This window comes from Vulpes vulpes, chromosome 6 (assembly GCF_048418805.1).
Source record: "Vulpes vulpes isolate BD-2025 chromosome 6, VulVul3, whole genome shotgun sequence".
In the NCBI taxonomy this organism is placed as follows: Eukaryota; Metazoa; Chordata; class Mammalia; order Carnivora; family Canidae; genus Vulpes; species Vulpes vulpes.
Window position 1 is genome coordinate 109,288,811 of NC_132785.1, and position 20,120 is coordinate 109,308,930.

The 20,120-nt window shown below is 42.2% G+C and overlaps 1 protein-coding gene across 50 annotated transcripts in view; it reads left to right on the top strand.

Annotated features, from left to right (window-relative positions):
• TTLL5 (tubulin tyrosine ligase like 5) overlaps positions 1 to 20,120 on the top strand; it is a 267,856-nt gene that overhangs the window by 137,032 nt on the left and 110,704 nt on the right. For all 50 annotated transcript variants that reach the window (XR_012002256.1, XR_012002255.1, XR_012002270.1 and 47 more), the window contains one exon: positions 2,280 to 2,434. Coding sequence is in view for 19 of the 50 variants with exons in the window: in XM_072762072.1 (XP_072618173.1) it covers positions 2,280 to 2,434 (155 nt within the window). In the remaining 31 variants the exon portion in view is untranslated. The remainder of the gene's footprint in view (positions 1 to 2,279; positions 2,435 to 20,120) is intronic.

A 20,120-nucleotide genomic window follows, 5' to 3' on the forward strand; every position in this document is an offset into this window, starting at 1 on the left:
TAGGGAGATATTAGATTGTCTGAGAACCTCAGGTGTAGGAAGAAGGACAGGCTCTTCAAAGATTCGTGAGCCAGAGAATACTACCATAACCTTCCCTGGTGTCTTCCCTTCCCACAATCTAGCCCCTGTGTGTCTTCTGAGCAGCAGAAGGGGATGAGAAGTGATAAGCCAAGGTTGGCTTCTGAGTCTAAAGATGGGTCTACACTGGAGGGCACAGCCCGAGTATCCTGTAGCCCAACCTCCACAAACACCAGGAATCACTCCTGATCTATGGAAAATGCTTTTTTCCCAAGAAAAATATTTGAGTCCTTTGGTGTGAAGACCTAGTCCTAGGCTATTTTCACATACTGAGTTCTCTAATTAGGGATGAAGCACTGTACAGTTGCCAAAAATGATTTATGTTTCTTTCAGAATTTTCAGATTAAAAAAAAAAAAAAACATGACAATGCTCCAGAATTCTTCTATTTGTAAATGTCAAAATTACTAAGTTCTTAGGACATTATTCTAGAACACTTCTCCTGGAATGTCCATCTCCTGTGCCACTTGTCTCTGGCTTCTCACACCGGATACCTTGCATTCAGCTCTATGCCCTCCCTCTTTTCAGCATCCTCTCCCTGTGCAACTGATTTTGAAAGGCTTTTACAACCATCCTTTCTTTTCTGACTTCATCCTCACTGTGCAGGTTTTAAATTCGACTCACCTCTGTATTTCTCATAATAACTTACACTTTTTTCTTTTGAATTGTAAAAGTAATCCATGCCTTTCAGGAGTATGTATCTGTGTGTATGTGTATGTTGAAGGAAATCTGGATCTGCTTTCTGTAGTTTCATAGGTGATTTTTTTTTCTTTAACTTATCAGCATGGTTCTGTATCATTAAGAATTCTTTGAAAAATTGTCACATACATAATATTGTCTCATATTGGCAAACCAAAATTTACTTAACAACACCGTTAGCCATTTTGATCTTCCCCTTTTTCAATACTAAAATCAATGCTTGTTTTCAAGATATGTTCACAATATAGTGTCGTAAGAAGATGGACTTTGGAGTTCCAGAAACCATGGTCCAGATCCTAGTTTGGCCATTTGTTCTTAGGCCTCAGTTTCCTTCTTTGTAAATGGGGATTATAATGATACTTACCAACAGTATTATGACAGTTTAAATAGGATGTATATAATGTACTCATTTTCATAGAGGTTCACACATTGTAAATTCTGCTGAATACTAATTGCTCTTATAGTAGTCATCATCGTAAATCATGTGCAATTAGTTTTTAGCACAGTAGCTAAAAGTTAGATGGTAGTACAAATCCTTTGATACCTTAAATAATATACTGCTAAATTCTAGAAAGATTCTACCAATTTATAGTCACATAAATAAATATAAGTACATATCTAATCTCACCCCCTGCCATGATTAGGTACTATGTTTTTTATTATTGTATGTCAATGTGTACACAAAAATGTTTTCTTGTAATTTACATTTCTTTGATTGTCAGTGGAAATGACTAGTTTTAAAAGTTTAGTCAGCTAATTATATTCCTTTCTTGTAAATTGTTTATTGGGGTCAGTGCCCATTTTTCTTTTGCCCAGGCATCTTTTTTTCTAAATCAATGAGTTCTTTTTGTGTCGTAAGAAGTATTATCAGGTACAACTAAAAATAAATGTATTGTGCATGTAGAACCTGCAGATGAGGAAACAAGGGCCAGAGAGGCTAAGTAGTTTGCCTAGTGTTTCAGACCCTTGCTTGGCACAGAGTAAAATATGCGGTAAACTCTTGCTGTCTTTATTTTTTTTTTTTAAGATTTTATTTATTTATTCATGAGAGACACAGAGAGAGAGAGAGAGAGAGAGAGAGAGAGAGGTAGAGACACAGGCAGAGGGAGAAGCAGACTCCATGCAGGGAGCCCGACACAGGACTCGATCCCAGGACTCCAGAATCATGCCCTGGGCCAAAGGTGGCGCTAAACCGCTGAGCCACCCAGGCTGCCCGCTGTCTTTGTTACTAATCTTTGTATTTCACAGCACCTGGCTCAGTACAGTATTTTGCATACAGCAGGGGTAGAATACATACTGGGTAACTTATGTTGACACCAGCCACCTTCACTTCTCTTTGGCGTATACAGAAACCAGCCTTTATTGGGTGCCTTGGTTACAGCCACTGTTTTAGCTCAAATGGATCAGTATCTCTTGAACTTTACTTGATTTTTTCCATATGTTTTTAATGATACTTTTCTAAAACGCTGTAAAATCAGGTTATTTCCCCTCACTTCATTTCTAGGTAACAAACCTGAATTTGGCAAGTGGCATCATAAACAGAAGCAGTGCTTCAACCCCTCCCACCCTTCGGCCTGTCATCAGTCCTAGTGGCCCAACATGGTCAGTACAGTCAGACCCCCAAGCTCCTGAGAGCCACTTCACCCCTCCTGGAAACAGGTATGTAAAGGGTCATGGAGTCAGCGTTTGGGTCACAGAGACAGCTTGGGTCCTAAGAGAGTCATTCCTACCTTGAACTCCCTGTACTGACACCCATGAGACAGGTGCCCTTCCCCATCTGTCCCAGGACTCTGGCACTTGAATAAAGGGCCTCATTTTACTTGTAAGATAGTTTGTGGGCAAATCAAAGGCAAAGGAAATTTCGATACAGTTTATTAGGAAGCTCACTTCGGGGTGAAAGAGGAAGAATTTATACTATGTTCAATCCTTGCCTGTGGTCTACATTTTCATGTTTTGTCAAAAGTCAAAACTTGTCTCCTTACTCTTGTTTATACCTTGTACTACATTGCATTTCAGTAACTTTGAACTCTTTTTTTTTTTTTTTGAGGACATAATTGTTTTTTATGTTTCCATCTAGTTTATAAAATTAAACTGAAACAGCCTCCCTGGACAATGTTCATTTGGGAAGTGGGAAGGAAATTTCCCTTATGTAGTTGAGCGAAGTGACAGAGGATAAAATCCAAATAGATTCTAGCCATAAAATAAGCAACTCCTGAATAAAGAAAAAAAACACTGTATTGAATTCTAGTCTTGACCCACATTTTAAGTTCCCTATTAAAAAAAATGTAAGAAATGGATTTCCAGGGCATCTTGCATTCATGGCTATTAAATATGGGTTTAATTGCATCTATCCCTGAGTGGAGTGAGCTAGAAAGGAATGTGACTGTTACGATGAAGTATTCTGTTCCCTCCAAATAAAGATAAGTGTTCCCTCCAAATAAAGAAGCTCTGCCGCAGATGTCCCACCAAGTCCCCAACCCCGCACCAGCTCTTCCAGCTTCTCCCAGCCAGCCAGCTCTTAGCATGCTGACTTGCCTCGTGGTTGCAAGGGATGACCAAAGACTTGGCTATGAAGGAAATACCTATTTGTTGTTGAAGTATCTGTTGGTGTTAGAATTATTACTGAAGGAACTAATTTGGGAAGCAGAGACTCTGCCCAGGAAGCAACATAAACACAAGCACATTACATCATGCTTGAGTACAGTGTCTTTCATACCAGTAATCGTTGTGGTCAAGGGTGAAAAGAATCATCTTAACTGAGAATTATAAAGAGTTGAAGACCATGAGGCAGGACGGTTGCAGACAGGATATCCTCCCATGAAGTTCTCTTCACAGGAGTCTGTCGTTTGTTAATTTACAATCTACAGAATAACCACATTCCTAAAACATAAGTTGTAAAAAAGAATTCTGTTTATACCATAGCACTTTATTTTCCATATAAAATATTTCCAAATATTCCATTTTCATTTCACAGTCAAAGCCTTGTTTCTATGGGAAACATTTTCCCTGCCATCTTGGGTATACTGTCTATATGACAAGGCTGTAAGCATTTTCCATACTATAAACAAAATGTCAGATCTACACACTATGGCTGGGTTTAGAACCTTCTTGTGTTAAAACCTGTCTGGCTCAGCTTGTGGAATTCCCAGGTAGTACCAGTGCAGAGACACAAAGATGTGGAGCATCCATCCAAGTCAGAGCCCAGACCTAGAGTCCAGCACTGTGAATGGCCTTCTCCTAGCTAGACTGTGCTTGTGAGCTGCAGGAAAAATAGCATGTGATACCACCGACCTCAGAGCCACTGGTACCAGAAAGTGGGCTCCTCCGGAATCCCGGCCTTTCCCTTTGTGGGTTAGTTGTACCCACAGCAACCCTCTCGTCACCTGCTCTTCAAGCTTAAGGGCCAGTTTTCAGGTCCCATTTCAGTCTAGGGTAGCCCTGGTTGCCAGAACAGCCTGGAGGCTCAGCTTGTGGAATTCCCAGAGGTATCCACCCCAGAGCAGTGCTAAGTGAATTTTCCAGGGTCCTTCCAGACCTGGCTGTGATGTGAACAGCAGCCAGACCTCCAGCAGGCGTTCTGCACAGGACCATACCCCAGTTTCCATTTTTACCTGTAAGTCACTGTTTTGTGGATAGTCTCTTGTCCCTCTCTTAGTAGTAAAGGTGACTAAGTTCAGTGAATATGGGATTAATAGTTTAGAGATCTGAGTTTTATTACTGGTTTTGACACTACGTGACCCTAAACTATTCATTTAATCTTTTTATTGGGTAAGCATACTTACGTATAAACTGGCCTGTTTTGAGAGCTTTTAACTTGCCCCGAAAGCACTTTGATCTCCCTGGAAGTAGGTGCTAAGTAAATAAGAGGTACTCTTACTAGTTCATCTACAATAGCAACAGTGGATTCCAGTGCTGATAAGCTCTGAGAATTCACTAAACTGGGGGCTGTCCTGTGAACAGTAACAAGATGTAAAGAGAATCCTTCCCTGGCTGTGCTTTCCATCTGCATATTGGAGGATTCAGTGACTTGGTAGCCACAGGAATGAAAACTGGTGACTCACGAAAACTCTGCAAATAGTGTTATTTTTCATTTCCCTGTGGTGTTGCTATTGTTCTCAATTTTATGGATCACACAAGTTTTCACCAGACAACCTTGTTCTTCCCCCGCTGTTTTGAAACCACCCCAAATGCAGCCTCAGGGCTGTCGTCTCCCATTGGGTCAGTGTGAGCTCAGCCCAGCTCCTCAAATCCCTTGGTTCCTCTGGTCTGTCTGGAGTCCCTGTTCAAGCTTTGTTGTGGGAGAGGAAGGCAAAGAGCCCACGACTTGCCCAGACAGTCTGAGGCCTGGCCATGTAGCTTGCAGTTCCCTAGACACTCTGGAGCTGGACTTGGCCAGCCATTCCTCTGTTGTTACTTTTCAGAGGTAATAAGTGAGATTAATTGCAGGCCATTCTCCAGAAGAGAAAGTAGTCAGGGCCAAAATCAGTCACATGTTTAGAAGCCTGAGGTGTACCTCTAGGCAAGGCCGATTTAGAATTATACAATAGGCCCTCTGGGATGCAGGTACCAAGTGCTCATGACCTCTTTTTTCTTAAAGGGAACAGTTTTGGTTGCTAGATAGGGCTACCTGAGTATCTAAGCTTTTCTTTAGCCAATGAGATGGGTTAGATTTTTCAGGCTGCCTTTTAACTATACATTTTCTGGGCCCATGGGGCATTGGTAGGGACTGGAAGCAATAAAGAGAGACATGTCTTCAGTACTGCTAGCCTTGCCTGGGAGTTGGGCTATGTTGGGCCATGTCAGGGAGGGACATTATCTAGGTGAGGAGTGCTCAGCAGGCTCACAGTGCATCTTTCTTTGTGAGACCTGGAAGGGTTACTGTAAAGTCTTGGCTGCTGCTTGGAATGATTTGGGAAGGACAGGGCCTCAGACGGCTTGGCAAGAACCTGAGGCCCTGTTTTTTTCCAGTCCAACCCTTCCTTGTGTATCGAGCTGTCAGGGAATCCCACGAATGTCTGGCTTCTGCCCCTTTGTATGTTTTTCCAGCATTTGTCATTGAATTATTTTTATCCATCTCTGGCTTTTTCACACATGCAACCTGGGGATTTGTCTGTTCCTCGATATTAAAGGTGGGGGAGGTTGAAAGCAAAGCTATGAGTTTGTTCCTCCTTTTTGGGACAGGGCAAGACATCGTGGGCTAGATGTGCTCGGTCTCACTGGCCCCCACTCTAGAGAGTAGCACAGGGGAATGGGATACAATGAAACACTGTATCTTAGAAATTTGGGCTGTATTTCACATCTCTCTGTCCCTCTGCCCTCTTACTTGCAGAAATAAATTATGAGAGTCTGATCCCCTACTTATTATAATTTTTAGGAACAAGTTTTTCACAGATTTTGATTCTAGTTTAGCTAATACTTTTCTTCCTTCCTTTAGATTATTAGAAATGTTGCTTGAGAGTCAGGTCTCTGACTTCCCATCTTTTCATTCTTAATAAATCCTCAGAAATATGAAGTTTGCTATTTAAAAGAAAAAAAAACATTCATTTTCCATGTGTTAGGCGTTAAGTTAAATGCTGGAGAGTCATTATAAATAAAACAGGATAGTGCTTGATCTCACAGAGCTTACTGTCCGTGATATATCTTCCATGTTCTCAGTATTGTCCTGGGTGCTAGGCACAGTCTAAAAGATTTGGAAGACATGGTTTTTAATAACTAAGAGGTTATACCATCTAGCAGAGAAAAGGAGCCATAATACACATGAAACAATTACAGCGTAGTGTCAAATGGCATATAACAAAGATTTAAATTTTACCGCCCAGGCAATTGAAAGACAAGATTATCAAGAAGAGTGTGCAAGGTTTTAATCTTGTCATCTGCTACAACATGGGTGAACCTTGAGGACATTATGTTAAGTGAAATAAACCGGTCACAAAAGGACAAATAGTGTACCATTCCATTCATATGAAGTGTCTTAAGTAGTCAAAATCATAGAAACAGAAAATAGAAAGGTGGTTGCCAGGGGCTGTGGGTAGAGGGGAAAGGGCATTAGTATTTAATAGCTACTGAGTTTGTTTTGCAAAATGAAGTTCTAGAGATCTGTTGTGCAACAGTGTCAATGAATATACTTATCAGTACTGAGCTGTACACATACAAATGGTGAGATGGTACATTTAAATGTAGGTGTTTTTTACTACAGTAAAAGGGAGTGTTGTAAAAGGGCTTAAAAGAGAGCCCCGTAGTTCCACAAAAATTTTATTTGGTGACTAAAGTGGCGAAGTTTTGCTTCTACCCTCTGCCTCTATGTAGGGAATAATCCTGAGCCTCTTCCTTGAAATGACTCTGTTTCTTTAAGAGTGTGTTAACTTGGTAGGACCGGGGTCATTGACCCCTATGAGGAGGATGGCATGGTGTAATAGAAAGAGAAAGAACTATTGAGTTGGACAGACCTGGATGTGCCTTCCCAAGTACGTGACCTTGGGTGAGTACATGACCTTGGGCGAGTTGCTTTGCTCCTCTGGGCCACCTTTTCCATCTGCATAGATATGTAAATGATACCCACCTCATTAAGTTAGTGTAAGATTTAATTGAGTTGTGTATATGAAAGTAGCCAGGTAGTACCTGGTTTAGAGGTAGGTTGTTGGTAACATTTAGTTTTCTTCCCAGAAAAAAAAAAGAGAGAGAGAGAATTGGACTTGCTTGTCTACCCACTTGGGTTATAGTATCTAGTGTAGAGGAAACTGGCTGTCACCTGCATGGGGTGTGCTTCCCGGGCTGAATTCCAGAGATGTGGTCTTTCCAGCTAAGGAAGGGGAAGCATCAGAGTGAGGCCAACAGGAGACTCTTCCTTTTTCTCTGACCCTTTGGTCAAAGGGTGACTTCTTTCTACTCAATAGGCCCTTGCTCTCTGCTGTCTTCTGAATGTTGAAATTTCCACTGCCGCTCGATGTTCCAGCCAGTAAACACTCATATTTTCCATCTATCCTGGGGGTCGAGCTTTGGGAGAGCTCTTCTCTGGAGGAGTTTGGAGCTTATAATTTTGTACTTTATACTGTTATATAAACAACACTTTCTAGCCAAAGAGCACAATCACAAAAAGAAACCACTTGGGGGGGGGGGCGCTAAAAAGAAAAAAGAAAAAACTCTTTCATGTTCAGAGTTCTGTAGAAGTGATATTTCACTTCTTTTTCTTCCTTCTTTCCCGTAAAATAAAGTTAACCTGACCTTCCTCCTCCAGAGTCTTAGCTCTCATCATTCCTTCCCCTTGAGTAAAATGTTTCTTCAGCACAGGAGTTGATAAAGGCCGATACTTGTATCTAAAATTCCCCTACTTCTTTTCTCAGTCTGCCAGACACAGAACCCCTCAAGGGTTATGCTCCACATCAACTCAAGCTCTTTGACAGATTCTACGGTTCCTTCCTCACCGAGAGAGCCGAGTGCTATAGGTGTTTGTGCCAAGGCCAGAATGATTGGGCTTCTGCCTATTGAAAGAATGTGGGGAAACCTAGGAAGTATGTCAAAGATAGCTGGCGGAACATCACAGCAGGGTCCAGGCAAAGTATGTTTGGGAATGCTTGGGCCTAGTGTCAGGAGTGAAAGAAGCAGATCTTTTCTTATCTGCAAGCCAAAATACAAGTTTCTTTGCGCTGTGCCAGTGTGGTGTTTTTTTCAGTTCCGTGTGCCTCCCCCACAAATCCCCCCAAAGTCTTGAAGGGAAACCAATTTATATTTCCTTAGGACTAACACACAGGCACATGTGTATGCCCATGCACACCTGCGTGCATAAACAGTCATTGTTGGAAGCAAGACCCTATCTTACTTAACTGTCCACTTTATAACTTTATATCTATCTACAGTTAGTGATTTTGGCTTTAAGAGACCTGAATGACAAAAGTCCACATATTAAGCTGAATGAGACTCCTTTTCTAGAATTAAGAAATTATAACAGAGTTGCTTAATTCATAATACAGTTTAATTCTCGCATGGTTTTTCTCTCATCTTCTGTATTTCCAAGTTAACTATTTTTATGAGCCTTGAAAGAGCTTGGAAAGAATCAGAGTGGTGAAGAAGCACTCTGTCTTCCTTTCCAACTCCTGTAGAGAGACACTGATGATCCAGTTCTAAAGCTTAGAGGGGGGAGGGGAAAAATAAAGCTTATTACTGACTTCATGAATTTTTAGAAGGAAGACCAGCCAGCTTCCCTGAACCTGTAGCTGAATACCCGTCCTCCCTCTCCCTCTTCTTTCTTTTTATTTTATTTGGAGGGAGGAAGGAGAGAGGGAGAATCCCAAGCAGGCTCCACATCCAACATGGGGCTTGATCTCACAACTCTGAGACCATGACTTGAGCCAAAATCAAGAGTCTGATGTTTAACCAACTAAGCTACCCAGGAGCCCCTCCCAGTCTTCTTTTTGTTAAGATTTTTCAGCAAGTTACCAGTCAAGTATAACTAAGAAATCATCCTTTTTTTTTTTTTTTTTAGGATTTTATTTATTTATTTGAGAGAGAGAGACAATGTAGGGGAGCCCAACATGGCATGATCCCAGGACCCCAGGCTCTGACCTGAGCCAAAGGCAAAGAGGCTTACCTGACTGAGCTACTCAGGTGCCCCTGATTTTTTTTTTTTTTTAAGTCTGAGGATTTAAGAAGCTAAAAGGAAAAAACTCCCTGTATGTACATTTTAATAAAAGAAAACAACAGAATGATATTATAGTATCTGAAAAGAAGTAAGATCCTCTCTTCCCTTGCAGCCAATTTGAGAAACAAAGTTTTGGCATAGGTTCTGGTTTGGGTATTGGTTCTTGATAACTCTTAGTTCCCTTTCCAGAAAAGAAAGAAATGTTAAATTAGACTTGCTGAGGCCATAGTATTCCTATACTGCTTCATTTAATTCTTAGATTAGATACATAGTGGGGAAAATAGGTATACCTAATCATACACAGACGTTTACACAATTTATTTTTATTGTGAAGTCAGTATCCATAAATTAAAATTTTGATCACAAACCATGAAAATGCTCCTACAGAAAGATACCTAAGAGAAGCAAACCTAAAAGGGCATTTAAATATGGAGCCAACTGTTCTTTGGGAGATGCAAGGAAAGCTGGAGATGGGAGAGAGGCAGTATATGAGAGCCTAGGAATTCAAAATGTCACATCATATGGCAGGCCCCTGGGACTCATAATAAGGAACAGTAGACCTCATCTTAATTGGACCATTCTTCTGCTTCAGATGCAGTAAAGGGACGTTTTTGGCTTTCATGAATTATCAGGCTAAGACTCATATTTATTTGGCTTCAAAGCCAATAATCAATACCATGTTTGGCCTGGTTCTAAAAAATAAGTCTTATTATCTTTCCGTGATGAAAATGAAATATGGGTGCATCTCAATAATGTGACCACAATCTAGAAGGATTTAAATGAGAAAAGCAGGCTTTCTGGCATAGCAGGTAAGGAAACCATAAAAGGAATTAATAAATGGGATGGACTTAAAGGTTAGAGGAAATCAAATCATATTCTTCTGAAACTTTGCACCAAGGAAAATTGAGTAGATGAGATAATCTGTCTGTATTATTAGTCTTCTCAAATATCTTGCTTAGCTGCGTGAATTCAATGCATTTGAAATACCAGCCCCCAAAAGAAAGAGTTTTGTTACTTGCTCACCAAATTATCAATATATTGAAATATTTGAAAAAGAGGAAAGGTGAGGTGAAACTGGCATTAAGTAGTGTCCCAGATGGGAAATGGCATCATCTGGTAATTGTTAAAACAATGTTATCCCCAAAAAGTTGACACGTGTTTACCAAATATCTCCTAAACACAAGACAGTGGGCTGAACTCTGAAGGAGATATTAGACAGCTACTCTGTTCTCAAGGAGGAAAATTAATAGAAAAATAAATGTAAGCACTGTGAAACAATATGTGCTTAATTGCTGAAGAAGAGGATTATACTGTAGGTATGAATTCAGAGGAGAAATGGATCATTAACTGAAGAAGCTGGTAAAAGGTCCATGGAAAGGAGGGGGGCATGAGCTGAATCTGGAAGGGCAGATGGAGCATGGATGGGTGAAGAGGCTAGCGTTAATAAATTAAGAGATAATTGCACATTTACTTTGTACAACACTATCTGAGGATCAGAGTAATGTGATTCACGCTCCTGCTAAAGGTCAAGGTGACAGTTCAGCAGGGTGGTCTAAAGAATATTGCCCTAAATATGTGTTTACTTTTTGCACAGAAAATGCAAAGTGAGTGATTAGAAGAGGGCACTGGGCATAGGCTCAGATGAGTCGCAGTTCAGAAAAAGTACTAACGGCAGGTTAGGGAAGGCTTTGCAGAGGAAGGATTTAAGGTAGGGTATAAATTCAGTCCTAGACTGTGTTTAGGCTATGGACAGGTGAAGCATAGGAGAAGAGGGAGAAGACATGTAACGGACAAGGTGTTGGCAAGCATTTACCAGAGATGGGGAATGGGAACCAGTCAGGCTGAAGCAGAGTGTTTCTGTTTGAAATACCATGCATTGGTCAAAAAAGTGAGTTTGGAGTGATAGAAACTCAAATCAAGCTGGCTGTACTGTACAGAAGATTTTTCAGTTTGTCATCTAGAAAGTCTTAAAATTGGTGTTGGGAGCTTAGGAAGTATCATTAATCATACTTCCTGCTGTCTTCCAATTCACAGCTAAATGAGAAATTGGAGGAAAAATATCAGAAAGCAAAATACTGGCTTTATTATAGAGAAGGATAAATTGGAGGAGATAGCCTATGAATATGACACAGTTGGGCTTCTACCTCTCAAGTCTATGTCTTTTTAATTTGTTTTATTTAACCAAAGATTTTCTTTGTTGATAATTTCTCTGATAATTAAAAATTTTATGGAAGAAACAAAAAGACCTACTGTATCATAGTCTTAAAAATGAAAAGAAAAGCAGAAACCTGGCCTGATTTCCAAAATGCACACCTGCATCTGGTCCCAAACTACCTTTCCAGTTTTATTTCTCTGTACACATTCACTTCTAGCCAAACAGTGATCAGGAATAAGCCTTGTATATTTGCCCTCCGCTTCGATGCGTATACCACTCCATGGTCCTTCCCTACTACTTTCCTCTATACCTACTGTCACTCCTTCAACAGAAGTGTAAGTTGTCTTATTACTATCGTATCCCAGGGTCTTGGGGAGCAGGAGGCACTTAAAAATAAGAACAAATACTAACTGAATATTTAAGGAATTTAGATCTAAAGGAATGAGTGGATAGAAACCCTGCACCTCACCTGCATCTGCACATGTCCACACCCTGTTCTACAGGGCTCAGCTCAGTACAGCATTTCTGCAATCTTCCCTGTTCCTCGAGCAGATGTCATTAGGATTTCTCTTCCTTCTCTTCCCTCCTCACCCATTAGACTCCTGTTCTTAAAAGCTATAATTCAGAGGAAGCTCAGGTTAAGTGCATAATTTTAATTCCTAGAGAATGGAAATTTGAGGCTCTTCCTAGTGAACGGAACAGAAGAGAAAAAAGCCCTAGTTCCTCTGTTGAGCTGAAAGCTCACGACACCTCCTCCCACCCCACCCTTCCCATGTCATCAGGTCTTTTGTGCTTTTCCTTTGGGCCCTATTCAGTTCTTTCATGTTATCCAAAAATCAAAAGTGCCATACAAGCAAGAGGCCCTTTTTTATCTGGGGTTAGAGGCAAATATGGAAGAGGAAAAGGCAGAAAACTTTCTTCCCCCCAACCTTCTCCCCACCTCACCTAACCCCACAGGAGTTTTAAGAGCCTCTCCTTGAAGATCCTGCCTGTGAAAGGTCATCTACCATCTTGGACAACCCAGGATGGGACAGAGTCATCTCTACTCTAACCTTTTTTACATTGGTTGCCTAATGTGTTAGTGTTTACTGAATGCATGTTTTGTGATGCTTTTTGGTATTCTTTATAGTGGTTCCTCTCTCCTCACTGACTTTCATTTGATAGACTTACTGACATCCCCTGCCTGAGTGGTTGGTATGATAGAGGCATAATGTTGGGCCACCATGTCCTACTCCACATTCAAATATCATTTCTTTACCTCTGCTATGACACTTGTCACTCCTCCTTATATTCTGGTTCTTTCTATGTTTGAATTACCTGTCATATTAGATTGTAAGCTTTTTGAGGGCAGACATCAAGTCTTACACATTTTTACATCCTTACGGTGCTCTGTACAAAGTCCTCAGTAAATGTTCGGTGAATAAGCAACTAGATCAGTGTTGTCCAGTGTTGTAGCCAAAAGCCAGGTATGGATTATTTAAATTTAAGTTAATTATAATTAAACTGAAAAAATCAGTTGCTCTGTCATATTAGTCCCATTTTCACAGGCTTATGGCTCCTTATTAAGTAGCACAGGACTAGATGGCTGATGGCTGACCCAGAAGATTGGATAAAGACCCAAGCTCGGTCAATGGATTAAAAAAATAAAAAGGAATGAGTTTCCAAGAAAGGCGTATTCTTGATTTTCCTCTTAGGCCCTTCTGTAGATGTCAAGCCTCTTTTGTTTAGATCTAGAGATTTACCACAGATGCTGTTCTTGAACTAATTTGTGGTGCTGGGAGGGGCATATTCTGATGCCTTGGGAGTCTCGAAAGCCCAGAGCTTCTGTATTACTAGTGTTTAACCAATCAGAGCTGGGCTGACTGAGAGGAAGGGGATTTTTAAGTGGATCCCAGCAATATTGTTTTCTGAGATATGCCCATGGCTAAATACTGGGGAGAGGTCTTGTTTCCGTACGCTCACCCCACCCCCACCCCCCACCTGCTTGGCGGGCAGTTCTGACTTGGCTTATAGAGCTGCTATAGCCCTGGGGAACAGAGCCAAACATGCGGAAGCGGTTACGTGTACTAGCTCCCAGGGAAGCTGTGGCTAGCAGGGGGAGTGGGTGGGGTCCTGCTTGATGGCTTTTCAAAGAAGCCAGATCTTTGAAGTTTTGTTTTAGCAGCTGCCAGGTATGCTGCTTCAGCACATTGCAGGCCCCCTCACTCTGTTCCCATATCACATTTTCTCTTCACTATATGTGCATCATATACACAACAGAACCTGAATGCTGGGAGGGTAAATACCAAACGGTGGAGCAAGTTACTAAACACAACCCTCTTGCTTTTTCTTTTTACATGACTCTGCTGTGAAATAGCTACTTGAATGCTCCCTTTTCCCTTTTCAGCTCTGACCCTTTCTGACCACCTGCCAAAGGAGAGGCAAACAGAGTCCTCTTCTATTTTGGGAAAGTAGTAAGTTTTGAGAAACTGGAGGTCCTACATTCCTCTGATGGATTGGGTTATCACTCTGAGAATAGAACATCGCCCTTTTCCAAAAGCACAGATGACAGACACCTACCCTAGCAAGCAACCCTGACACTTTGGGTCTTGGAGTAAATTTCTTGAATGTACCTCTTGTACACCTTTGGATCTTCGGCATTTAGCACAATGTCAACAGTACGTATTTATTAAATGATTGCCCTGGCAACTGCTGTGCTGTGGGGAGGGACCATGTGGGCAGAGTGCCCCTCTGAAGCTTACACTCAGAACTTTCCCTCTTCCTTGCCCTCTTGCTTTGTGATCCCCTCATCCCAGCCAGTCTGTAGTCACCTCAAGTATTTCCAGCTGCCCCCAACCTCACACTTTCCTCTGGACTCCCCTCTTCTGGAGTATAGCATCTGCTCCCTTGTATAATTCTCTTTGTTTGTTTGCTTATATACCTTTGCTCCTTCTCTCAAGATGTAAGTCTCTAAAAGGCAAAGGCTAGATTGTTTTCTTATCCCAAGAACTTTGGACCAGGAATGGAAAGACCTAAGTCCCAGGTCGACCTGGGACTTCCTGACTTGGGCTAAATCATCTGACAAAACTTGAGCCTTGCTTTGCCATGCGGGAAGTGGTGATGCCCAGGTTGTTGTGGGGGGGGTTCGATGCTACCATATACTTGAACATGCTCTGTGAACTACAAAGTACGGCATGTGATTAGATCTCTTCGGTATTAGTAATGCTTACCACTGTGGAACAGTGATGCTTGTTTATGCTGCTACTGATACATAGACTAATCTCCCCCAGAGCTGAGGTAAATCACCAGCTCAGTCCTGCATTACTCAGCTTGGCACAGGTTTAAAGCGTGAAATGGGCCACGCCAGGTCCTCTCTGTCATCACCTCTCTCTCTCAGCCTACAGGTTCTTCCTTTCAGACCTGCGGGGGTCATTGCTTTTCTCGCTAGTCTCCCCCTTCTTCTCCCCTCAGGCCCAGGCTGAGTTTTAACCCCCTCCATTCTTAGGGAAGCAAGGTTGACCTGTTTCATTTCCCACTTTGGGTTGAATTTGCCACCCAGGCGGACCCTTCTCTTCTCAGGTGCCCCCCCCCCCCCCCCGCTGCTTCCTGCAGCTCTGCCCACTAGCAGCACTGGCCCTCTGTCATCTCCTGTCCGTCCACCCAGCCTCGTGTCCTTAGCAGCAGCCCACTTAGCACCCTTCCTGTTTTCCTGCACCTGCCCTCGCTTTTCTGCCAGGCCATCCCTCCCGTCCCCCTTCCGTGGCATCTCTTCCTGAATCTTCTTCCTTTTTCTGGGCTCAGAGAAAGGCTCTTCCCCCTTTCAAGACCCTGAAGTTGACTGTGTCACCACGTGTCTGTCACCCTGTCCCCGTCACCTTAAGTAGATAAATAAGCACTGCCATTTTTTAAGGGCTATCCTATGGCCTGAGAAGGTCCAAATTCCTTTATTTAAGTTATTGAAGATCTTACATTTAAATGTGATGACCTGGTATTTGAGAGCATGTATTTTAGAGAGAGACCAATTTGGATCTCTCCCTTTTTTAGCCACTTACTAGCTATGTCGCTGAGGGCAAGTTCTTTGAGTCTACTGTTACTACATCCAAATGAAGACAGAATGCCTGCTTCCTAGGGATATTCTGAGGAGCAAATGAAAATTAAGTGACATAAGGAAAGCACTTTTAGAAAGTGCCTGCTGTAGAATAAGTGCTTAGTAAATGGGAATTACTGGAAACATTTCCATGTCATCTGTCCCTACCCTGTTTTCCAGGTATTAAAAATCGAAGTTAAGTGCTTTGTGTAAATTCTCACCCCTTATCTGGTAATAAAGTAAGGACTAGAACCCAGGGCTTCAAATTTTCTGCCTGGTGAATTTTCTATTTCATCCCTCTAACTCCTCCAAAGCCTTCTTCTAAGTTTCCTTTCTTTGGGTGGAATGTTCATTTACTCATCCATTTGTTCATTAAGCAAACACTGCATGACTATGATGTTGTTAGGCTCTGGGTGGACAGACACCCAAATGATGAACTCAGTGCCTTAAAGGTTGGTCCAGTGAGTAGGGAATAGTCACTGTGAACAACAGTCACAGTACAAAAACGAAACAAAACAAAAACAAAAAAGCCAATAAAGGGCATCTTGGGGGCATAAGCTCTATCGGAAGAAAACCAGAGTAGGCTTTGCAGAGGATAGATTATTGTGTTCTCCTGGGTGAAAATGACAGAAACTTGTATAAGGGCAGAGAAGTATGGAAGAGCACCCCTGATATGCAGTGTCCTGGGAGCTTGGAGTGCAAGTAGGGGATGGTTGAGGATGAGGAGGGGAAGTTAAAGTGCTTGATGGGCCATTTTAAGGGGATTTTATCCCGGGATCTGCCCTGTTAATTAATATCAACTGAAGAAGTCAGGGGAGAGTGTATGTGGGTATGTGTTTTAACATTGCTGGGTCTTGGTACCTAAGGTTTCCACTTTTTTTCTATTCCCCATTCATTCATATCTGGGAAACTCTCTTTATCAGTCTGGATATAGCCCGATGCTAACCCTTACTCTGTGCTTTTTCCGGTCATCTCACATAGAGGTGGCTTGCTTGCCTGTGGCATTCACACCATGTTATAATTCATTTTCATGTCTTTCCTCTGCCACCTCCTTTGAAGTGAAAACTTTAGCATCTTTATATTCCTATCCCTTACTGCAGTGTCTGACACATAGTAGCCACCAACTGAATGTATACTGAATGAAAGTAAATGCCTAGGTTCATAACCACAGCCCAGACTTCCACCTAGGCAGCTCTTTAGCCATTGCCTATCTTAACTGCACAGAAATGTAGATGGATCAGGTCAAGATTTTTCTCCTCTAACCAGAACCATAACTCAGCGGGCTTACCATCTTTATGATCTGAGCTTTGGCTTCCTCCAATAAGGAGCCCTAACGCTAAGTTGGTCAAAAGCCTGCTGTGGCACAAAAACTGTTTAGTGTTTGCAGCACTCTTCCACATATGAGAACTGTGCTCAGTGCACCTGAAGGGATCAAAAGACTAAAAACAGTACCAAGCCCAGGGAATGCCGCCCAGCAGAATCAGTATTAAAGTAGAGCACTGTATTACAGCGTCCACCAAACTATCTACACTTACACACTTCTCTTGGCCATTTTTCAGGACTTATGTGGCTGTTTGAGTGTACTATTTACAAGGAAAAGCTGCTTCATATTCTAACAAACATATAATCTGTATTTGGTACCAGCTTGCTGTCACACTTTATCTCTGACAGATTGCAGATATACCCCTCTCTGTACTGTGCCACAGGTCCAAGCAGTTCAGTACTCTCCTGACAGACATAGCAGTAACACTGTATTAAAATGTATCATCAAGGGATGCCTGAGTGGCTCAGTCAGTTGAGCATCAGACCCTTGATTTGAGATTGGGCCCCACATTGGGCTCTGTGCTAAGTGTGGAACCTACTTAGGATTCTCTCTCTCTCTCTCCCTCTGCCCCTCCTCCCCTCAAAAAAATAAATAAATAAAATAAAAGGTATAGTTAAATATATTTTACATACTCATCAAACTTTCACACTTAATATTTTCTCAATAGAGAAGAGTTGAGAATCTCTGTCTTAAGGCTTTACTGAAGAGATGCATTGTAATTCAGTAGCAGATCATCACAGTAAGATACCCTGACATGTGCTATGTTAGGATAGTAGACCACTCTGATAGGATAGTGCTTTAAAGCTAGGTTTTCCTTTCCTCTTCAAATGTGTTGTCTAAGTAACTATAATAAATTATCTCCAAATTTAGCAGCTTAAGACAATAAACATTTATTATCTCAGTTTCTGTTTCACTGGGTGGTTCTGGCTCAGGCTTCTTCATGAGGTGGCAGTTAAGATGGCAGCTGAGAGGGCTGCAGTCATCTGAAGGCTTGCCTGGGGCTGGAGGATCTACCTCCATGATGGCTCACTCTCACATGGATGATGAGATCATGCTGGCTTTTGGCAGGAGGCCTTAGTTTCTTACCACATGACTTCTCCACAGGGCTGCCTGCATGTTCTTATGACATGACAGCGGCTTCCCTCAGAATGAATGACTCAAGAAAAAGACTGAAGCCACAATGTCTTTTATGACCCAGCCTCAGAAGTCCTACACCATCGTTTAAAATAATGTTTTTTTAAATTGCAGTAGAATTCACATAACACAAAATTTGCTATTTTAACCATTTTTAAGTATATAGCTGAGTAGCATTAACTACATCACATTGTGCAACCATCACCACCATCCACTTCCAGAATTCTTTCATCTTGCAGAACTGAAACTCTGTACTTGTTAAACAATAACTTCCCAGTCTCTCTACCTAGCTCCTGGTAGTCACTATTCCACTGTTGTGGGACCCATCAGTCTTGTTTCCTGAGTACCCTAACTGGATGGCAACAATAGAGAGATAGGCCAGGGTAATGGCCTTGCGAATGGCAGTGGCTACCTCCTTAGAACATTTACCCAGATTGACATGGCTCTTTTGGTTTCCCAATGGCAACAAATGCCTTGAATCTGGTTCACTGACCAGCCAGGATCTGCTTTTGCACTGGCATAATCCTAAGCTCACCCTAATGGTCATCTCTGGGAAAAGGTCCATGATCCCTTAGACTTTTTTTTTTTTTTTTTTTTTTACTTTCATTAAAAAACCCTTTATAGTCATTTCATGTCAGTTGGAAATCACAGAAGTTAGGCAGAAAAACAACCCAGGGGACAGATACAAAGGGACAGCATGGCGTTTCCCCAACAGGTCTCTGCTCCACAGGTGGCGGGTAGGGGCCGGGGCAGGCCTGGGGCATCTACACGTGACAGGTGGGCCTGGCCGCCAGGGTTCAGCTGTCCTCCTCGTCCAGGGACTCCGAGTCCATCCGCACCCTTGCACGCTCCTGCCGCTCCTTCCCGGGTGCATCCAGCTCCCGGGTACATCCAGCTCGGAGCCCTCCCGCGCATTGTCATTGTGTAATGGCTCTTCAGAGGAGGCACAGCCCAGCCCCTCCTCGGAGTTCTGTCCTCCCTCCTGCTCCTTGTCTTCCATGCTCTCCCCTTTCTGGGATGTGGCCTCACCGTTCACTGGGGCTGAGAGATCAGCATTCGCCTCATCCTCTACCCTCTCCATGGGCAATGGAGAGGAGATAGATTTCCTTCAGTGACATGATGATCATGTCCTTGACCAGGTGGCCCAGCTTGCTGACAGGGAGCCACTTGTTCTCATCCTTGCCTCAACACACCTGCAACTCTGATCCTGGAAGCTGCTGTCCAAACATCTGTGGAAGCTGCTGCTTCCATGCATCATCTGCTGTTTGGTGTTTTCTTGGGTTTGAAAGGCAGTTCTGTGTTTAATGTTTTGAGGAACCATCATGCTGTTTTCCATAGCAGCTGCACCATTTTACATTCCCACCAGCAGTGCAGTGCACAAAGGTTACAATTTCTCCACATCATCACCCATACTTAGTCTTTCTTTCTTTCTTTCTTTTCTTTCTTTCTTTCTTTCTTTCTTTCTTTCTTTCTTTCTTTCTTTCTTTCTTTCTTTCTTTCTTGTTTTTCTTTCTTCTTTCTTTCTGATAGTAGCCATCCTTATAGGTGGGAGGTGATCTCTCATTGTGGTTTTGATTTGTAATTCCCTAGTGATTAGTAATGCTGAGCATCTTTTCATGTGCTTGTTAGCCATTCGTACACCTTCCTTAGAAAAATGCTTAATCAGGATCTTAATGGAGGGTTTTTTTCCCATTTTTCTGAATTTTAGGTATTCTCTATGTATTTTGGGTTATCAATCCTTTATCAGATATTTGATTTGCAAATACTTTTTCCCGTTTTTAGACTGCCTTTTTACTCTGTTGATAGTATCCTCTAAAATGCACAATTTTTTTTTTAAATTTATGATAGTCACACACAGAGAGAGAGAGGCAGAGATACAGGCAGAGGGAGAAGCAGGCTTCATGCACTGGGAGCCCGACGTGGATTCGATCCCAGGTTTCCAGGATCGCGCCCTGGGCCAAAGTCAGGCGCCAAACCGCTGCGCCACCCAGGGATCCCCTAAAATGCACAAAATTTTAATTTAATTTTCAT